The 17,548-nt window shown below is 38.0% G+C and overlaps 2 protein-coding genes across 9 annotated transcripts; one reads left to right on the forward strand and one right to left on the reverse strand.

Moving 5' to 3' along the window:
* Positions 1-5,202: 5,202 nt before the first annotated feature.
* Positions 5,203-15,004, reverse strand: nes (nestin). 5 transcript variants are annotated; one of them, XM_067407661.1, is made up of 5 exons: positions 14,968-15,004; positions 10,785-11,909; positions 10,291-10,415; positions 9,439-9,515; positions 5,203-8,572 (listed from the first exon to the last, which is right to left on the reverse strand). In XM_067407661.1, the coding sequence occupies exons 2-5, from the start codon at positions 11,595-11,597 to the stop codon at positions 5,706-5,708; spliced, it is 3,882 nt and encodes a 1,293-aa protein (XP_067263762.1). In that variant the 5' UTR covers positions 11,598-11,909; positions 14,968-15,004; the 3' UTR covers positions 5,203-5,705. The 5 variants fall into 5 exon arrangements, with proteins under 5 accessions (XP_067263762.1, XP_067263752.1, XP_067263771.1 ...); XM_067407651.1 differs by lacking the exon at positions 14,968-15,004 and adding an exon at positions 14,157-14,287; XM_067407670.1 differs by lacking the exon at positions 14,968-15,004 and adding an exon at positions 13,135-13,241.
* LOC137034613 (C-type lectin domain family 7 member A) lies at positions 13,210-17,529 on the forward strand. Of its 4 annotated transcripts, none has more exons than XM_067407701.1 (9): positions 13,210-13,397; positions 13,543-13,617; positions 14,086-14,139; positions 14,252-14,356; positions 14,887-14,921; positions 15,035-15,200; positions 15,288-15,451; positions 15,955-16,067; positions 16,296-17,529. In XM_067407701.1, exons 1-9 carry the CDS (start codon positions 13,334-13,336, stop codon positions 16,480-16,482), a joined length of 963 nt encoding a protein of 320 aa, XP_067263802.1. In that variant the 5' UTR covers positions 13,210-13,333; the 3' UTR covers positions 16,483-17,529. The 4 variants fall into 4 exon arrangements, with proteins under 4 accessions (XP_067263802.1, XP_067263818.1, XP_067263809.1 ...); XM_067407691.1 differs by having other exon boundaries at positions 13,212-13,397; positions 14,249-14,356; XM_067407717.1 differs by lacking the exon at positions 13,543-13,617.
* Positions 17,530-17,548: the final 19 nt, after the last annotated feature.

The raw sequence follows: 17,548 nt of genomic DNA on the forward strand, positions 1-17,548 counted from the left end.
ACTCTGTATTGGCCCGGTCAGCATCATACGCATGCTTCATGGTGCTCACGTGAACAGCGTTTGCCAATACTGAGCTGGCATTTAGACATAAACACAGACTGCACTGCATCAACTGTGTAGGAGACTGAGGAAATTGTTGAATCGGTATTTTTTGTTTTCTTGGTGCACAAAAAGTATTCTCATCACAGGTTGAACCACTGTAGTCACATGAACTGTTTTAACAATGTCTTTACTACTCTGGACCTTGAATGTGGTAATTTCATTGCTTTCTGAGAGAAAAAAAAAAAACTTGGATTTCATCAAAAATATGTTAATTTTTGTTCTGAAGGTGAACAAAGGTCTTGCAGGTTTGGAACGACATGAGGGTGAGTAATTAATGACATTTTTGGCTGAACTAACCCTTTGACAGCTGTGCTGCTTATTATTTTTGTGTAAATCATACTTTTATCAGGATTCCTTGATGAATGGAAACTGCAAACGAACAGCATTTATTCGAATAGGTACTTTTTTTTTTACTATATAATATCCTACTTTATTTGATACTCTGGAGGACAGAAAAGGTGCTAAATAGGATGTTTTGTTTTATACATTTTTGCAATATTACTTGAAACTGTCTTTTCTAACTGATAAAAGACTATGTGCACTGAAAGTAATAATATTAATATACATCATCTGTGCACGAGGTAGGGCCTTAAAAACATCAGCCAATCGTTTACGCGATGATGGCTTGTCAATCACTGCCATGACGTTCCTTGTGAGAGACAAGGCTCCAGTAACTTTCCACACTCCACAGGCGCTGCATGCAATGTTTTTGTCAGGAGACAGGAATAACAACTGCAGATTATGAGTTACCTGTGGTAAGTCCGACATAATGAATCCAAAAAACACGACACAGCGAATGCCGGTGGTAAACACTCGTGTCCGTGCACGAGTTTTAGGAGGCGTTCCTTTGAAATGAGCTGTGAAGGTGGGGGGGCTGTTCTTACGCATGCGCTCATTTTAAAAAACCCAGTAACAAGTCTGGATTCTCAGTCGACGAAAAAAATCCTCTTTATCACCTTTAAATCTTGAGTGTTGCAGCCATGGTTGCAGAATAAACTTTGAAGTCATTTTCATATCTGGCCACTAGATGTCATCCTTTCACTTATCTGGACTGTGGCAATACAGTATATAGATATACTAAAATTCTAAATAATTTTAAACGCCAATTTTAGTGGGGGGGGTTTCCTTCTTCAAATCAGTTTTATAATTTACCAACTTGCTTGTTCAGAAGAAGCCCAGGTCTTTATGTTTGCCCAGTTAACCCAATTTAGGCAGAAAGAGCTATGAGATGATACTTCGTTTTCAGGTCTTTTTGTAGTGTGATCTAAATATGTAAGAATGCGTTTCCCTCATAGAGACATTGGGTCTGTTGTTGTTCAGCAACAGATCATAGTGATTCAGGCACAATGAATGACCTTGAGTGAGTGTCTTGTGCATGTGTCTTTTGGTGGTGGGGGTATTGAATACAGACCATTCCTCAATGACATTCTGTTAATCTGAGCACAGTGTCAGCTGAGTTTGTCAGTTCGTGTGTCTGGTGCAACCATTGAGCTTCTGTTTGTAACAGGTCCACACTCATTGTTTCTCTGGATGACAAAGTTGACCTATTTTTCCTAATGCACAGAGACACAAGGATCATTTCATCCTAAAAACACCCCCGTCATCCTTAACAATGTAAATGTCATTTATATGGTGATTGACAGGGTAATTTTGCTTTATCTGAGGATCTAGAGAATGAAACAAGTAAAAAAATACAGACTCCACTAGAATTAGTCATCAAAAGAGAAAATGATTTGGACGCACAGTTTGGCAAAAATCAAAATGAAATCTCAATGCACTACTATATCAATGTAAAATATTTAATTTAAAATCATTTCACAGATGTTTGATCAATAACTTTGTCTTTATAATCAGCTGGTATTCGCTTCCTTCAGGCAGTGAGATAAATTACAACGTGGTTTGTTTTTTGCCTCTTTGTATGAAATTTGTTGCATGCTTAAGGTTTCAATTCAATTGTTTTGTTTCGCTTTTCTTAATTGTATAAGGGTCATTCTTGTTACGCAATACATTTTCATTTACATGTCTTAAACTACTAAATGGATAATTATTAAACAACATTTCTAAACAACAATATAATCAATCATATTATTTCAGTTTGTTTTATCAGTAACACTTTACAAGGTCTCATTTGTTAACATTAGCAATGAGCGATATATTTTTACAGCGTTTATTGACTTTTGTTAATGTTATAGTTATTAAAAATGTTCATGTTCATGTTAGTTCACAGTGCATCTAATGTTAACAGATACGCATGGGTAAATTTTACATAATTTTTTGAGTTCTACTACTTCCATTATGAAAAAAATTGTATTATTAAGAGCATTTTTTTTTCTTAATGATTTTCATTTCCTCATCAAAAAAGTTTCAAAAGTTCATATCCAGTGTCGTCAATATCATTTACATCCTGTTTTGTAATATTCATTGACATCATTCTACAGGAAGTGACATTTTTGAGAAAGCAACATTATGAAATGTACTTATTAGCACAGGTTTGATCACATTAGCTGGTTTGTCACACATTTGCATTTGAAAGTAAAAGTTCAAAGAAACATGATGAATGTTGGGTCCTGTCTAATTTTAAAAACACTCAGTCACTCAGTATCTGACATTGATAATCAATAGCAATCAATAACAAAGGCAGATGGTAAAAGGAGCAAGGAGAGCTGAATGACACTCATGTGCCTCTGAACCCATTTCAGGTTTATTGAGATTTATTTGTAGCACTGTGGTCTCGGGATTCTGCAGTCATTCCACTCAAATAGCTCTTACACTGACACTTGTGATATGGTCAGATCAGATTTAAATAACCTCTGTCATTTCAACAGGATCAGATCTTCAGTTCAATGGGCTGGTAATAGAGTTGCATGCTGTTGCATCAGGGGTGATTGTGTGGCATCCTCTTACACAGGAAGCAGGTGTTGAAGCATCTGACCACCCAGCTGCTGCCCAGCCTCACTTTTGTTTTAGCTCTCTAAAGACCCTGTTAATCCTGCCTCTTTTTCAGTATTTGCATGTGTGGATCAACTGACTAGCTGTTTGATTTGGACCAAGAATTAGAAGATTGAACTTTTTATTTTATTTCATACAGGATGTTATTCCACTGATTTTTATCTGACTATGTCTTTCTGTTTAAAATGGTGTTGGTTAATATGTTCATCCAGTATAGCTGCCATTGTCCCACATCACCCCCATCAGTGGCACCAAAGAGCCAGCAGGCATACAGAGGGAAATGAGGCGGTGATGTCATCTATTATTCATTGTTCCTTATTCTTTTTTTCCTTCTAGTGTGGCCTCTTTCTCTCGGATCAAGTATTGTGTGGTTACCAGCGCTGGGCTCCAAATCCCAGTGTGATTCACTGTCATAATGACTGAATTTAGCTTGTTCAGCTAGTTCTGATTCATTGCAAACCGAGGCCCGTTTAAAATAGTGCGTTTTTGTTTTAAAACAGCGTTTGAAAATGAAAACGATCCTCGTCTGCATTGGCGTTTCCACAGAGTTTCAGAAACGTCTATACTACACGGCCGAAACCAACAAAGCCAGCAAAGATTGCAGTTCAGTCTCCTTGTTATTGTTTACAAGGATAGGGGTAGACCAGGTACAGTTGGTTATAGGGTACCGTACAGTTGAAACACCTTAAATAACTTGCGTTCGCAACAAGTCTGATCTGTGAAATTTTCTTAGCACATGTATATTAGCGCCCTCTTCAGTCGTGTGAAATTTGAAGTACATGCGCTTCTCCAGTCCGAAGATATCGGCGAAAGTTTTTTTCTAAGGTAATTTTTTCACTTCACCACGTCGCTTCCACATTGAATAGCTTCTCATCCTTACATGACTGTTAAAGCTAACTTACATTTTCGTAAACCTTATTTTGTGCTCTAAACAGTGACATATTGCATGACTTTGTGTCATACAAGGTCATCGTAAAATCTAGAGAAATGTTCGAGGTGGTCAGCGGGGTACAGTTGAGACACATACCCACACCATTGCGGCACATGCAGTTTAGTTGCACGATGTAAGTTCTATTAAGATCTATTAATCTATTACAATTAATAGATTTCATCTGTTTTATTATTGCTGTTTGCAATTGTTCAATGTTTTTTACTGTTACTCAACTTTTAAACTGTTAATATTAAATTTATGGCCTAAAATTAAATATTGTATCACTGTTTGCCATTACTGCACAATGTTTTACAAATGGACTACTTTTAACTAAACAAAATAATAAAATAAAATACTAAATGATAATAAAAACTGTTAAATTCTCATTTTTAAAGGTATTTTACATTTTGGTTAGGCAGCTTTACAGCATTCCGGATGGGTGTCTAAACTGTACTAGGGTACTGTTTCAACTGTACCTGACTGTTTTCGACATGGGTACAGTTGGAACAAAAAAGCTTCTTGTGTTTATGAGTTAATTGTGAAAAATATGACCTACTTATGGATGTTAATAATTAATAATATTTTAGTAGACAAGTAAAAGAAATGTCATATGAAAAATCACTTCGTTTCACTTCTTTTCAGTCCCATAATTTTGGTGTGGTAACGGTGAAAGCAAAAAGTGTACCAACTGTACCTGGTCTACCCGCAGAGCGAACGTGCAGCCTCGCCATCGTTTTCTGAAGTCTACGTTTTGGTCCGTTTATACTGAAACGCAACCCCAGCGTTTTCAAACTAAAACGGGGTTGGCAGAATTTTTGAAAGTCTCCGTTTTCGAAGTTCGAAAACACCGGCGTAACCATAGCAAAACTTTTGAAACGAAAATGCACTAGTGTAAACGCGACCTGGACATAGTTGTATTTTAAAATATGTCAGTGCCATTGTTTTGTCTCAAGATGCACATCAGTAATGTTTTTTTCAAGTGTACGTTACTTAAATATCCTAATTGAACTAAGGCCTAATCCTGGTTTAGGCTAAGCCCTTTCTGTGAAACCGGGCCTGTAATTCAAACCTACAACTTTAAGAATCACATTTACATTTGTTTAAAACAAATAAAAAAGTGTTAGTTGTCTATGCAACGTGGAATGTTCATGAAATTATTGATCAAAATTGTAAAATTTAAAATACTGATACAAGAAAACACCAACTCAATACAGTCACTGTTGTAGTTTTTATTAATCTTTTTCTCTTTTTTTCTGAATTTTGAACAAGTTTTAATCCATATTGTTTTCCCATTGTAATAGCAGTGCAAATTCACAAAAGGATATTAGTTATTTGTTAAAACTGACATATGAAGGTCATTGGATAGCTGGTCTGATTAGTAGAAACAACAAAAATGACAACAAAACAACAAAAACTAAGGCTTCATCGTAAGTCTTTAAGAATCCTTTCTGCTCGCGGCTGTCATGGAGTACAACGCCTTCTTATCCTGAGATGACAGCTGGCACATTATGCCAGGCTGTTGACTCACATTACAGAAATCCCATCGTACCATTACACACACTAAGCTCTGCAATCTTGTCTAGTTTAATTTATGTGAATGTATGAAAGTGTTTTTTGTGCACTTTGTGTTTAATGTTTCTGTTCATCTATTTATATGATATTACTACTTTTTTATGTTTTTGGTTTAGTCTTACATGGTCTAAAACATCACTGGACAAAGCTGTTACTCATCACCAGAGGACCAGGAATCTCCTTCATCAACAGAGTCATCAGATGGGACCATCTTGCCTTGCGTTGGCTGTTCATCTTTATGTTTCTCATCCTGGACTTTGAGGATGTCCATCTCTTCTTTAGGATTTCCATTTGATGTTGGCTCTCCTTCCGTATCTTTCCACTCCTCTCCAAAGACCATAGCCTGGTTGAAGTCTTCAGTTGTGGCAGGGTCATAGGTAGCTGCCATCTCCACTTTCCCTTTGCTCCAGAAATCCTCCTTCAAACTAGTGCTGAAAAAGCTATGAATCTCACTTTTCTTTTCCTTTGAGTCAAATTCCTCCTCCTCCTCTCCTGAATTGTTGCTCTCAAATTCCATCACTTTTTCAGAAAAGCTCTCCACTGTCCTTTCAAGACGTTCTTCAAATTTTCCAAAGATATTTTCTGCTACATTTGGCATTTTGTTTGGACTTCCCAAATTCTCAATCTCGTTTACTGGGAAAACGCCTACATTTTCATCCATACTTCCGTGTGTGAACTCGGCTGCATCTGGAATGCTCATGCTTTTGCCCCAGATGTTAGAATTCTCCCAGTCATCAATCTGAAAGGCTTTAGCTTCTTCAGTGCTCTTCTCTTTACTGAGCACTTCTTCAGGCACATCGTTGTTGTCAGAGACAGAATTAGTCTTGGAGACTCCATTAGTAAAGGTTAATGGCTGCTCAGTGAGAGTAGCCTCTGCTAAAAGGCTTGTTTTCTGAAAGCACTGGCTGGCATTTGGGGACTCATCTTCTGAGCTATTGCAATCTTCCTGGTCAGATTTTGGCATGTCTGATGTCATGATATTTGGCTCGCTTTCCAAAGAATGACTGTCCATCAGATCTATGTTGGTGTGCATGGAAACATCCAGAAGATTTTCTGGTTCTTTGGTTGTAGCTGCATCTTGGGACATGGTCAGAGTTGGTGAAGTTTCAAAGGAGACTTCAAGCTGTTCTTGCTGAGTTGTTTCGGAAAATGAGGATGGATGGTCCATGTCGACATGTTCTTGACTTTCATATGAATGGACTGTTTCATACTCAAGCTGTTCAGTGTGTATATGCTGGTTTTCAATCAGTTGTGGATTCTCATTTTGCTCATAAACCTTGACATCATGATCTTCATCTCTCCCCATCTCTTTCATATCATCATCCCCACTATCTTCTTCCAGGTTTCTCCTGAGCTCAATTCTTGGCCTTTCTTTCTCCACATCCAAACTTTCATTGACTCCAGAGCCACTCTGAAGCGTCAAGTGTGCCCTCTCATCATCATCCTCTCGTGCTTCTTCTTTAGAAACAACATCTTCCGTCATCATCTCTCCAATGATATCCATGTCTGGTTCTTCTGAGAGATCCTCCATAGTGTTGAATCGTTTGGTAGCGCTCTCATTCCAATGGCCTCCATCCACTCTTTCTTTTTCATCCTCACTGTTGCTGGTCTCACCAATGAGGTGTGAGGCTTGCACATTCCCGTCTGTTTCCTCATCACTCTTATAACGGATCAAGGGCCGAGTGTCTGCTAGCGTGTTCTCCTGGCTGTAGCTGTCACACTCACCAGGATCAATTCTCCATGAGGCTGATATGTTTGGAGAGTCGTCTTCATCACCTCTGTTCTCTTTTTCTCCCTCAGATTCCTCAGGTAAAAGAGGTTCTTCATTTACTGCCTGATCTGAATGAGCTTCAGCTGGTGGTACAGTCTTCTCTATACACTCCTGATGATCAATGCTCTTGGGGGAATCTACACCTCCATCCTGTACAGAAATGTCTTTCTCAATCACTTCTATCTCTTCTTCTTCTTCTTCTTCTTCTCTTTCAGTGACATTTTCATCTTCTGTTTTATCCTTTATGTCAATGTCAATACTCATTTCACCCTCTTCCTCCACCTCAGACTCAGGGCTCATCACATTCGTCTCAATCTCTGGTTCAATTTCTTTCTGTCTGTCCCACTCATTGATTGAATCAATCGCTGCCTCGGTATCACTGTTCAATTGCTCTGTCACCTCCTCACTAATATTGCTCACAATTTCCTGTTCATCTACCCTCATCAGATCATTTGTTTCTTCCTGACAGCCAAAATCAGCTAAAGCTCCTTGCTCAAGGAACGATGAAGCCAATATATTGGTGTTTGGACTGGATGTTAATGTATCATTCTCCATATCTCCATATTCAACTGCATGGCTTTCACTGATGTTCTCTGATCTTACATCCATCTCAGAGGTATCATCTTTTTCATCCTCTGCCACGGTTTTATTTTCTTCCCATGCAACCTTAGGTGCGTGTGAGATCCGGGCAATTTCGACAGACACTTCAGTGTCCTCATCCTTACCTTCTTCTGAAACTCTTGCAGGATCTGTGAATGGACCAGCCCAGCTTTCAGTCTCTGGAGTTTGGGACAAGCTCTTTGGTTGGTCAGCTGACACACTTGTCAATGCAGATTCATCAGTTTTAGATTCAACCATCTGAGCTTTCTGTAACTGTTTTGGTTCATCTTCCACCTTGATATCTTCTGGTTTGGTCTGTGGTTCTGGTTCTGCAGCTGTTTTGGGGAGAGTTGATGCGAGAGCCATGTCTTCGTGGACTTTTTCTCGCTGTAAATGATCCACAGACTCCTGATCAGCTTTCTTAGACTCCTCTGAGATATGAACCCCTGTCTTTTCTGGCACTGAGGTTTTGGTTGGTGTTCTCTGTGGAGTCCCTTGAGTCGGGGTCCATGATGGAGTCGCACTGGTCAGCAGAGTGCGAGAGGAGGTGATTGATCTGTGACTTGTAGACACAGTATTGCTGAAATGACAGGAAGCAGCAGTGGTCTGTAAGGTTTGGTGGGTCCCATTGGGCTTTGAGAGTGCATCTGTAACAAGAAACAAGAAGATGGTGAGACAGGCTTAATCACACAGACAGGGAACAAGCTCTGTAAGAAGACTATTTGATTAAGTCTACCTTTGACAGATCATCATATCTATTTTCTGAATCCCAAATGTTTTCAACATTTCAACATTTACTAATACATTATTATTATCAACAGTTATATGTTACAGGAAGCACCGTCATAGTATTATTTTAGTCTTAAATCTGTAGTCGTAGCACATTGAGCACTAATATTCAAATATGAGCAGAATACAAAAGGGTGGCTCATAACCTTTTATGTCCCATCTCCTGATAACTATGATGCTAATGGAACAAGTGTGGTTGACTGGAACAAATAAAGCTCCAGACTAAAAAGATAGATGGAGATAGTATGAAACAGACATAGACCCTTGTTCTGCCTCTCAAGGGAGTTATCAGAATACACACTAGTCCTGAACTGTGAGTGAGTTGTAATGGAGAGGTATTGATCTTCATTATGCTTTTCCAGCCCTGCATTACTGGAAAGTGGAGCCATCTGTTACAGTGACCTATGGGACTAGCACAGGAAGCTAGTTTTACAGGCTTAGACAGATAACCTCACCATGAAATCAGTACTAATAATTTAACCAGCCCAGAGCACAGCAATATTAAGAGAAAGGGGATCTGTGCTCAAATCCAAAATTTATATAGGCTGAATTTTGTTTACTGTAGTATATAGTCTATTGCGTAAACAGTCATGACTATTTTTTCTGTTTTTTTTTTTTTTTTTTAAGTTTGATTTCACTTGCCCATTGCACAAATAACCCTCATTATAAAAAGATAACAAATAATAAAATAAATGAGAACAATAATTTTAAAAAAGTATGTTACCTAAAAAGAAAGCAGAGTTTGTTGTTTTGTTTGTTGTTGGTCTGTCGATTCTCAGGCCCTCGCTGTCCAGCAAAGCTCTGGAAAGAAGCAACAGAACATCTGTTAGCATCACAGCACTTCCATTAATGCGAGGGGTGGGCTAAATGAGATGGAGTCACGTTCTTGAGCTGCAGTCCTGTGCTTTGTTCTGTTGTTATGCAAATAGTATGTCAGATTTGTCATTGTCAGCCCATCTGCAGGATTCAGTCAGGCATCGATTCATTTACCTCCTGCATGCAGCATTAAACAGTTGCAAGGGGTGGATTTTACAAATGTAAAGCGCAATGTTAGTGTAACAGGTGATCCTGCTAAAAAAACTCATGTATACATTTCTCTATATACATTTTTAATAACTACACATATTTAAAACCCATCCTTCTTAAGTATCTGTGCATGTAGTACTATGCACCTTCATGAAATGGAGGACCATGAAATGAGCAACAGCTAAAAAGCTGTCAAAATTTATTTATTTCCACCCTCAACAGACATAAATCGTTTTTGATGTTTTTGAATGAATCACCCACCCCCCTGTTTCCCTGCCCCTCCTCCAAGCAGATGGATCAGGGTCAGTGCCGGGTGGGTCTATTCGGATTGACTGATCTAAAGTTACCCCTCTCAGTGTGCCTGAAATGCTTTTTAGAGCCACTGATGCATGATCATATTAGTTGGGCCTCCAAAAACTACAAATCCCACAGTGCATGGGAGAGGCTCTCCACTCTGGCATCCCATTAGGAAGGAAGTGGGGCAACTTTACAAAAGCTACATGCATATTTTACTTCATGCAATTTTTTTTTTTGGTGTTGTTAAATGTACCTGTATGTGGCCACCTCCAATCCAAGAGACATTTTCACCTGCAGCAGATTTTGTCTGTCCACCATCAGGCTGTCTATCTGCTGCCCCAGACTGTCTTTCTCCAACTCCAGAGCATCAACTTGGGCCTGCACAATAACACGAGACATGTTTTCTTAAAAATCTTTGATTAAAGTGAAGAGGTTGCGTAAAACGGTATCATTTTAATATCATGCCATTAAAGAAACCCAGTTATATAAAATCAGATGGCTCTGCTGTCCTCTTTCAAACCTGTATGAGCTTCTATCTTCAGTGGAACACAAAAGAAGATATTTGAAAAATGTTTTTTGTCCATACGGTGAAAGTGTTGTTTAGACTTCCATCATATGAACAAAAACAGTCCTCAAAATATTTTATTTTGTGTTCCACAGAAGAAAGAAAGTCACACAGGTTCGAACTACATGAGGATGAGTAAATGTTGACAGAAACTGAACTGGTCCATGAGTTTCTATTCTTACCTGAAGATGCAGAAGCTCCTGATTCTGTTCTTCTCTCTGCTGCACTACATGTTTCTCCAGCATCTGCCTCTTGGTCTTCATACTCTCGAGCTCCTTGGCCAGATGCTGAACCTGATGCTGGTTCTCTCTCTTCTCCTGGTGAATCTTTGCCATGTTAGCTTTGGCCTGGTTCAGACTTTCCTCCAGACATCCAACCTGTCTCTGATAGTTGTTGGTTGCCTCCTGCCAGGCTTGAGCTGCTCTTTGGCTGTACTCCTGTCCCAGGTCAGGGATGCTGATAGTTTGAGTGTGCTGTGGAGCCATTAGTACTTGCTTGGTCTGTTTCAGAGAGACCTGCAAAGTTTCCATGTTCTCCTTGTGGATTTGCATCTGTAGCAAGAGGTCTTTCTCAAGCTGTCCAACCTTCTCTCTAAGCCAAATCTGAGCCCTACGCTCCTCTTCCAGCTCCTTCTTGCTCTCCACAAGTTTTCTCTGTGCTTCAGCCTGTGCGGTCTTCGCCTTCTGTCTTTGAATACTCACCATCTCCATATCCTCCATCAAGTTCTCCACTTCCAGCTCCACACGGTCTTTCTTCCTCCAGGCCTCCTCCATCATCCTCCTGGCCTGGCTGAGAGCCTCTTCTTGAGCTTTGTGCTGGCCTGGTGGGTCCCTGCTGCTCTTGAGAGTGTGGATTTCCTCTCGCAGTAGCTTGTTTTCCTCCTCCAGAAGCTTCACACGGCCCAAGTATGATTCAAGACGTTGGTTCAGCTCCAGCATCTGGTACTTTTCCTCCTGAAACTGGGTGAAGGGCTGTCGGAGACCCAAAAGCTCCATCTCAGAGTGCTGTGGAGTGTTAAGTCACACTAGAACTGTGCACAGAGGCTGTGAAGGGCTGCAGGTCTTTGTGGCTGCTAAGTGAATATAATGACAGGCTTGAGGGTGAGGTCTGGACCACAGTCCCAGTGCCCAGCGGCTGAATGGACAGGGGAGGGTAAGACCCTCCTTTCATAGACAATGAGGAGGGGGAGGGCGAGGGAATTGAGGAGGAGGGGTGGATGGACAGAATGTGCAAAAGCAGTGATGTAATTTGGAGAGTTAACTCTACCACTGCTGGATTACTTCCAAACCCGTACAACTTTCTTTCTCCTGTGGAACACAAAAAGATATGTTAGAGATTTTATATCCTCATTCAACATGCATTGCATCTTATTTTCCCCATACACTGAAAATGAATGATGACTGAGACAGAATCTGAAACAGCAGGTAAATAATGACAGAATTTTTATTTTGTTGAACAATACCTATAAATCTTGTAGTTTCACATATTATCACATTCATTTACTGCCCCCTCTTGTGGCAAGATGATCACAATACATCAGACCAAAGTATTTTTTTGTATGTTAAAGGATAGTTCACCCAAAAATTACCTCATTTACTCACCCTCAAGTTGTTCCAAACCTGTATAAATTTCTTAGCTCTTCTGAACACAGATGTTTTGAAGATTTTTTTTTTTTTTAACCAAACAGTTGCGGGGCACCATTGACTTCTATAGTATGACTTCCAAGTACCATCTCATGAGTAACAGACATTCTTTTGATTTAAGAATTATTGAGGAAACTAAAGGTTTAGCATTTAGCAATGTAACGGGATACGAATCTCATTCTCTTTACATTTTATTTTCAAAGCCTCTACATGAAATGGGCATTATATTCTTAAAACTGCTTACCTCAACACACAAATCTCAAATATACATAGTGCTGATCAGCAAATATTCAGTAAAAATTATGAAATCTCTTTGAATCATATGACAGCTGACAATTTTTTATTTTTTTTAAGCTGCACTGCCTGCTGAGGACTTCCACAACATTGTGCAACATAAACTTTAGATGACTCAGTTTGGAAAGTTGGGACAACATGCATTTGAAGTTTTGAACAAATACTTGGGTATCTAATTAATTGAATCAAAACAACTTCTGTAGAAATATGTTTAGAGTATTCCAGCTTGATACACTGACTACTAATAAATAATTGTTAAATCTTCTTGCTTTTTAATTGCAAGTTGGACTTTTTAGTGTACATTTTAGTTTAGACATTTGGCTAATTTAGCTTCAAACTATTAATTTGAAAAAGATGCACAAAATCCATCAAATTTCTGACAGAAGGAATTCCTTTAAAGTCAACCTCCCTGAAATTAACTGAGTAACTGTTTAATAATTTAAAATGTAATATGTTATTTATATTTTCAAATGATTAATAATTGAGTTTAACAAAAACAAGTATCAATTCCATTGCAAATGTAAAATGTAAGTTACATAGAATTGGTAATTATCACATCTTCAATAAAGTCTGGTTAGGCATTTTTCTTACTCACTGAAAATAACTAATTGCATTTGCATCCAAACTTCCTCTTGTCATCTCAAACCACAGAACATATAACAGTTCTGTATTTCCAAATTCTGAACATCACAAACGTCCCTGTGCAATCTGAGTGACTAGATTTAACATCATACTGCTCTTTTCTGTGTCTTGATCCAGCAGTGTTCTGTGGATTGTGAAGGTGAGCAGGTACAATGGAAGAGGAGTTGTGCTATTCAACAGTCATCTTCAAGCCAAGAGACAATGGAAAACCTACAGGTATGTTTAGATTGTTTTTCTTTCATTTAACCATTATGTTAGCACAACATTTCCCCTGTTTGCTTGGAATACTTTGAGTAGTTTTTCTATTTTTGGATGATCAGAATATTAATGAATTAATTAATGCTCGTCTGAATTATTCCAGAGTCAGAGGAGACTGTATTATACGCAGAAGTGAAAAGACTAGACTCAACATTACATACAACCTTAGAGACTTCAGGTTAGAAATCACTCACACACAAAATATGTATATATAAACTTGATATGAAATACAGTAGCCTATATGTTATAGTAACATTTTTTAAATCTTTGTGTGATATAAATTTTTCCCGTTTTTTAAGAAAAGCAATATAAAATATTTTTATATTATTATATTATAATATAAAATGTATATTAAGTATATTTTTAACATCTCTGTATATGTGTGTATATATATATATATATATATATATATATATATATATATATATATATATATATATATATATATATATATACATATATATAATTTTTTCAAGTGTGATATATCAGTTTTATATTAGCAGTTTTTAATTTTTTTAATAATGTAAAATGTTTAAACGTAATATCTTTAAACAAAAACATTACATTTGTTACAAATCTAACTTGCATATACATTATTTCACTTATTTTATAAGCTATACTTCTTCCCCCTCTTTTTCTTCTGCAGCTGCACAGTGTTCAACAAAAGAATTTTTGCCAACAAAAGACTGTCTGACTGAAGGTACAAAGAAATGATACCTGTCATTTCATCTAACTCTACTTTTTTTTGTCAAACTTGTCTGTTTACTGTCATATGCTCATGTACTCGAACTAATCTCATTCTCATTCAGAAGAAGGATCTTCCACCCCAGTCTCTCCGGCATGTAGACGAGCTGCAGTGTTTCTGGGGCTGCTCTGTTTCCTCCTGGTTGCTGCTGTAACAGCGGTCAGCATTTTCCGTAAGAATTAGCAGTTTCATTCATATACAATGGTATATACCAAATATACCATTCAATCTGATTTTTGGATGTCCACATTTACTGCAGTTTAGTTCCAACCCTGTGCAAGGATAGTCAAAGACCTTGATTAACAGGTTTAAGTGTATTTGCTTAGAGCTTGAACTAAACCTAAAAAGGGGGAACCTTGAAAAAGTCATTGAGTCTGTCGTAACCTTAAAAATAACCAGCAGGAGAAGTACAAATTACAAAAGTGCCCAGAAAAAAAAAAAAGTGAAATGTAATGTAACAACACCGGAAACTTTCTTGCGTGTCCTGCTGTTGTAAATCAGTTGCATAATTTAACTTTTTCTTACAAACATACAAAGGTCAATATGAGCCAATGGTGTAAATTATAATTAAATGTGGACTATGCCTGTCTAAACTCATAACTAATAAAATATCATAGAACCATTGCATTGTGGTTGAAAAATTGTCTACAAGTACTGTAAGTTTAACTAACAGGTTACCTTTTTTGTTTATCTGCTTTACAGACTACATTCACATGTCTAAATACAACAATATTCTGGTGAGAGCGAAGACTGAAACAACATAAAACACTTAAAGAAACTTACTCAGAAATTGCCCACATCTGCTAAACAACGAGTATATGTTAACCAAAGGAAATCTCTTCATATACAGGCCCAGCAAACTAAAGAGAGAGCCGACAACCTGCAGTCACTGGAAGTGCTGAAGCAGGAGAAAGCAAGGCTGATGACAAACAGTCAACAGATGAACAGCACACTGGACTTCATAATTCATAGAAGCAGATTTCCAGTGGATAAGTACTGCCAGTCCACTGGGAATGGTAAGCTGTTTTACTGAATCTTGAGTCTGCAGTGTAATGTTTTTTGTTTTGTTTTATACATCTAATCTGAGCTATTCTCCATCGCAGGGGTTCGGTGTACACCCTGCCCTCAAAACTGGATTCAAAATGGCTCCAGCTGTTACTATTTCCGTAGGCCTACAGGAAACGTCTGGAAAACGTGGAAAGAGAGTCAAGAATACTGCGAGGAATATGGAGCTCATCTGGCCATAATAGACAGCGAGGGTGAACAGGTATATAAAACAAAAAGCATGAAAATACATAATGTTCTAATTTCTCTCTCAAAGACAATCTATGATCTAACTGAAAAAAAAAAAAAAAACGTTTTTCAGTGTTGTACACCATTTCCACAGCTAAACAGGAGTATGTTTCCCAAAGCCAACCATCATCTCAAGTTCCGTTGTTACCAATAGAATTCAATGGAACTTGCGACCATATTGGCTATTGATGCTTTTGGGAAATGCATTGCTAACAAAACTTGAACTGGAAAGTTCTTCAAAGAACTGTAAACAGTCTTTTACTGAAAAGTATCCACTGTAAACATGTACATTGGGTATTTAGCAGTAGTTCTTACAAAAGTGACTTTTAAAAATGTGTTTTAGCGTCACAAGACCATTTTGATCAACATATGGCAAGTATGCAGAATCCTGTTTACACTGAAAAAGAGTGTAAAAGACTTTAAACATTATGATTTCAATGATTATAACATTGTTCTCACTGTATTATGCAAATTCAGGAATTCATCAATCAGCACACTAATTTTGACCAGCGTTACGGGTACTGGATTGGACTCTCTGAAAAAACGGAAAAAACTTGGGTCTGGATCAATGGCGCTCAGCTTGAGAAAGGGTAAATTGAGTAATTTAAGATATATAAATTAAAAAGCTTTTGATTTTTCAAAATATTAACTAAACTATTCATTTAATCTTTTTATACAGTGGTAAGAAAAAAAAAAACAAGTTTAAATATTAGTTTCCCTTTTAAAATTAAATTATTTCCTTTTGAAAAGATGAATAAATGAAGCAATTAAAAATGACAATTAAGAAATTACCTGACATTTCCATATTTTCCTTTCAGATTCTGGGTCACCGGTCCTTTAGAAAGATACATGTACTGTGTTCTGTCAATGCCCAGCAAAGACCCACAGAAAAGCTGGAAGTCAGAAAGTTGTTTTAGCTCAAACAAATGGATCTGTGAAGTGGAAGTTTTAACATGGCCAACCTTCCTTCAAGTCCAACAAAACCACAGTAACCCCTCAATATGAACAGTCAGTGTGTTACGTACGCTGCGCTATGTAATTGTTTTTTTTCATGTCGCTGCATATATGTGCGTGTCTGTACTCCATTTCAGGTGTGACTTCTGATTGGACGATCCGTCTGTCAATCTGCTGGCGTAAGGGTCTGACGTCAGGGATCGCGCTACCAATCGTGGGTTACGGAGCGGCTTGTGAGCAGCTTAAAACTTCAATGGCGGCAGCTCGAAAACAGACTCTGGGTTGGGGAGATAGGACATTCTCTGTGAGGATGGTTTTCTCGTTCGAGAGACCAGTTTGAGAGACTGATCAGTGTTTGCGACTTTACTGCTGTTATTATCTTGCAGTTGGGTCAGTTTCTCTTGTGTTGGGAGTGCTTATGTTCGTTTGTGCTCGTGTGTTCGATACATGCTTTATCTAGGATGCCGATTGTTTATGACCGCTGTATTCGCGGAACCTTCATCTCATGTTCCGGTTCAAAGCTGACCCGTGAAACCTTCATCTCATATTCTGTTTTAAAGCTATGTAGCCTGGCTGGAGAGGTTGCGAGTCAGGTAAGCAGGTCGCGACCTACATTTACACACGCAGAAGAAATATGTATTAGACACACTAGCCTTAACGAGTGGTGCTATTTCTGTATGTTTTGTTTGGTTAGACAGCGTGGTTTAGTTATAGCGTTTTGAACGTTGAAGATGTTTCTTTCTGCATTTTCTTTTGTTAGTTAGTTTAGTCCTTTAACTTTAGTTAGTTTTGTTTTGTTATACTTAGTTCTTTGATTTAAGCTCCACTCTCTCACTCCTTCCTCTCCTCCAGATCTTTTGCTGTTTGTTTATTCTTGTTACGTTGTATATATTGTAAATATCTACTTTATTATTATTATTATTATTATTATATTACTTCACTTATATTTACTGAAATTAAACCTTAGCAACGAAATTGCTGGTTTGTCTGTCCCTTTTCTTTTTGCCATCCTGTTACTGCCATTATACACACATTGCCACTGTTTTGTTATGTCTGATAATATTCCTAGACAAACTACATCTAATTAACGAGGGACGTAACATATTTGGGGGCTCGT

This window comes from Chanodichthys erythropterus, chromosome 2 (genome assembly GCF_024489055.1).
Source record: "Chanodichthys erythropterus isolate Z2021 chromosome 2, ASM2448905v1, whole genome shotgun sequence".
Taxonomy (NCBI): domain Eukaryota; kingdom Metazoa; phylum Chordata; class Actinopteri; order Cypriniformes; family Xenocyprididae; genus Chanodichthys; species Chanodichthys erythropterus.

What these genes read in the sequence shown, in the direction of transcription:
- nes (XM_067407661.1), bottom strand. Translation starts at nt 11,597, where the DNA reads ATGGAGCTTTTGGGTCTCCGACAGCCCTTCACCCAGTTTCAGGAGGAA. An exon ending in AGGAGCTTCTGCATCTTCAG is followed by an intron (nt 10,416 to 10,784) that starts GTAAGAATAGAA and finishes GTTATTGTGCAG; the next exon opens with GCCCAAGTTGATGCTCTGGA. An exon ending in AAACTCTGCTTTCTTTTTAG is followed by an intron (nt 8,573 to 9,438) that starts GTAACATACTTT and finishes TTCTTGTTACAG; the next exon opens with ATGCACTCTCAAAGCCCAAT.
- LOC137034613 (XM_067407691.1), top strand. Translation starts at nt 13,334, where the DNA reads ATGGAAGAGGAGTTGTGCTATTCAACAGTCATCTTCAAGCCAAGAGAC. An exon ending in AACAGCGGTCAGCATTTTCC is followed by an intron (nt 14,357 to 14,886) that starts GTAAGAATTAGC and finishes TCTGCTTTACAG; the next exon opens with ACTACATTCACATGTCTAAA. An exon ending in TAGACAGCGAGGGTGAACAG is followed by an intron (nt 15,452 to 15,954) that starts GTATATAAAACA and finishes ATGCAAATTCAG; the next exon opens with GAATTCATCAATCAGCACAC.